The 3003-nt window shown below is 34.1% G+C and overlaps 1 protein-coding gene across 2 annotated transcripts in view; it reads right to left on the bottom strand.

Moving 5' to 3' along the window:
- Positions 1-3003, bottom strand: part of LOC119581626 (GATOR complex protein MIOS-like) — a 17311-nt gene extending 14308 nt beyond the window's left edge. Inside the window, exons 1-4 of one of the 2 annotated variants that reach the window (XM_037929746.1) lie at positions 2907-3003; positions 1414-1578; positions 665-868; positions 202-373 (exon numbers count right to left, since the gene is read on the bottom strand). In XM_037929746.1, coding sequence (XP_037785674.1) covers positions 202-373; positions 665-868; positions 1414-1543 — 506 coding nt within the window. In that variant the 5' untranslated portion in view covers positions 1544-1578; positions 2907-3003. Of the gene's footprint in view, positions 1-201; positions 374-664; positions 869-1413; positions 1579-2906 lie in introns of those variants that run through there. The other variant, XM_037929747.1, reaches the window with a different exon arrangement.

Here is a 3003-nt window from a genome sequence, read left to right as displayed (position 1 = left end):
TGATTTTCTGAATCTTTTCTATTTTCTTGTAAAAATAATTACAGCAAATAAGCCAATAAAAATCAAGAATGTTTCTTTGACTTCAACATCTGACCAGCGCTATCAAATTATCTGAAGTAGATTCTCACAATGAGATGTTTGGTTGATTCCTGCATCTGTCAGAGGTAATATATGTGAAAGTTAAGAGTAATTTGGCCTAACCCTGCACTTGAGTTACGTTGATCAAAGGTATAAGATGGGGGCTGACTTGTCCGAGTCACATCCCATACTACTACAGAGTGGTCTGTTCGCACTTTGTCCAGGCCAGCAGACAAGAGTTTCGGTTCCTGTGTGCTCCATGCCAAAGAATTCACTGCCCGAGAATGTTTTGGTACTGCAGAAAAAAAAAAAAAAAATTTCCCATAGAAATATCTAAACTTTAAGACACAGTAACAATATACCAAACATGCATCCAAGTTAAAATATTTGTAACTAGCAACTCTGATGGAGATCCAGGCTTTAACAATATAGTATTTATTCCAAGATACAGAAGCTCCTATACCAAAATCCTAGAATGTGTGCAATAGTCTTTGTCAAGGTGCTCAAGTATACATGAATATCAATGCATCAGGTACTAAGATATAAAATAATGCCAAAATGTCAACAATTCTTCATAGATACTCACTGAACTCTCTCCCCTTGATGCCTCTGGGGTCTGGCACTTTACTGAAACTTGTAAGAGCAACTTTTCCATTTGCCTGTCCAACAGCAATAAGCTGATTGCTCTGATCTGTTTCCAGTCCAGGACACCAGGCAACACATTTTATGTACTGCAGGTCATTATTAGTGGATAAAAGTGAAGCTGCTGTTTTAGGTCCTAAACGTAACCCTGTGAAATAATGAAATACATAAAATGATTAATTTACATGTATTTACTTATACTGTTTGTATAAAATAAACCCACAGTTTGTAATGTTACTTATATTATTCTTATGTTACTGTCACATTATCCATATGATTAAAGTAAATTTCTCAAAAAGGGATAGACAGCTCATTTGCAGAAAAAATGGGTTCCACATAGCAAATTCATATTCTATTCTACAATAAACACAGAATTTGTAAGTGAAAATTACCATACATACGAAAACATGTTAATAACAAAGAATGATAGTTCTTTCCTCTTTGGTAAGAGTACTATAGGAATACTAGTACTATAAATCATTGCTGCTTATCTGTGCATTGCCCCTCTAAACCATGCAAACACTGGTGGCCTTTACTGCTATGATTGCATTGTAAGCCAGTGGAAGGCATACAAGTGTGTTGGTAAAATGTTCCAATCATAGAAAATACAATATGTAATCACTAAAAATATGTACAGTAATGAACTATGATACTGCCTTTGTCTGTCACTACACTACTCCAATATATACTTACGAGGAAGCTGAACAATCTCAGTTGGAGAGACTTCTTGAACTTGATACAGCTGTAAATCTGAGCCCCAAGTCAGAAATTGGTCTTCAGCAACAGGTGACCACTGGACATCTACTCTCACACTACTCATCATGCTTCATTTGTAGAAGGCCTCAGAAATGACACATTCTAGAATGGATGGTTTAATTATAAGCAAGAAAAAAATATTTTAAAAATATAATGTGTAAGTGTAAATCAAATGCTACTCATACTAGCTTACTGGGACATAGGTTGATTCAACTAGTAATTAGTGCCCTAATTCTTTATAAATTTCACAGCTTCCAATTGTAATATTCTTATAATTTGTAAGATACTGATCATCTTACTTTTCATAAATGGAGTTGCCTTGAGCACTGCTACCTATAGGCTGCATATGTTAATTACTAGGACCATATGAGTTGATGTCATGTCCTGCATACAGTATACTCTGGCAAAGGCTAACAAAACCCTCCTTTATTTATACTGTAAGACAGACTTTGAACTGATTCACTACTTGTTAATGAATATACCAAGAAATCAACAAGTTCTATCTTGCCAGAATGTATGCAGTAGAAGGGTGTTTTCTGGAGCATAGAGTGCAAAGACCACTACTTCATTAGAATTAGCCACATAAACACACATTAGATGGTTTTGATAATCAATTGTAGCATTACCTATACTTTCTGTGTGTAATTTGTTTATGCCTAACAATATAATTTGAAGTTTTCTATTGTCCTATTTTAAATATTTACAAATACTTTACAATAAAACATGTCTACAATATAATATTTCCTCCATAATCTATTCCCTGGACTCTGGTACAAAGTCTATGCTAGAAGATGGCCAATAACTTTTCAAAAATGGGTGTATTGTTGTCAAAACCAAAGTACATATGTGTTTTTTCTATAACATCATATTATCCCTGAAGCAACATTTTTTGGAGTTGGTGGAATGGGAAATAGGCAAAAAAAATCCCTTTACCAATGATTATTCTGGAAGTAAAAAAAAAGAAATATATATATATCAGCACATACTTAAAAAATATAAATACTTATAAGTTCATGTTACTTAGAAGAAGTTACATAAAGTGCTACAGTAATTTAAGCTAAAAGGAAAGTAGATATTCCTAACTGCGTCTATGCAAACTCCACAGATATAGAGAGGTGGTACTTATTTCTCTTATCATCTATAACTATGCTCCTAAAATAGCAAACAACTTCTAATCACCAAAAACTTATTTTGACGAATATATATAAATATAAATGAGATAATACCCGAGTAAAAATAAAAATCATAATTTTCAAAAACAGGAAAAACAGACACATTTCCTGCCTTATTCCACCGTCAGAGCCAAACCAAAAGAACAATAATTAAAGGAAACATCAACTAAATACCCCAAACATCCAAAATATTACACAGTAAGAAAACAATTTGGTCAAATAACTCGCATAATGTCTCTCGAACAGAGGCAAACACACCTCATATCTCGAATTGTTTACGCTCATCAGCTGACTCACGACGCCGTTCTCGTAAGGGGCGTTCGCGGATTCCCGGGTCTGCAGATAAGTAAAAACC

This window comes from Penaeus monodon, chromosome 15 (genome assembly GCF_015228065.2).
Source record: "Penaeus monodon isolate SGIC_2016 chromosome 15, NSTDA_Pmon_1, whole genome shotgun sequence".
Lineage (NCBI taxonomy): Eukaryota > Metazoa > Arthropoda > Malacostraca > Decapoda > Penaeidae > Penaeus > Penaeus monodon.
This window is presented reverse-complemented; position numbering and strand designations above follow the sequence as displayed.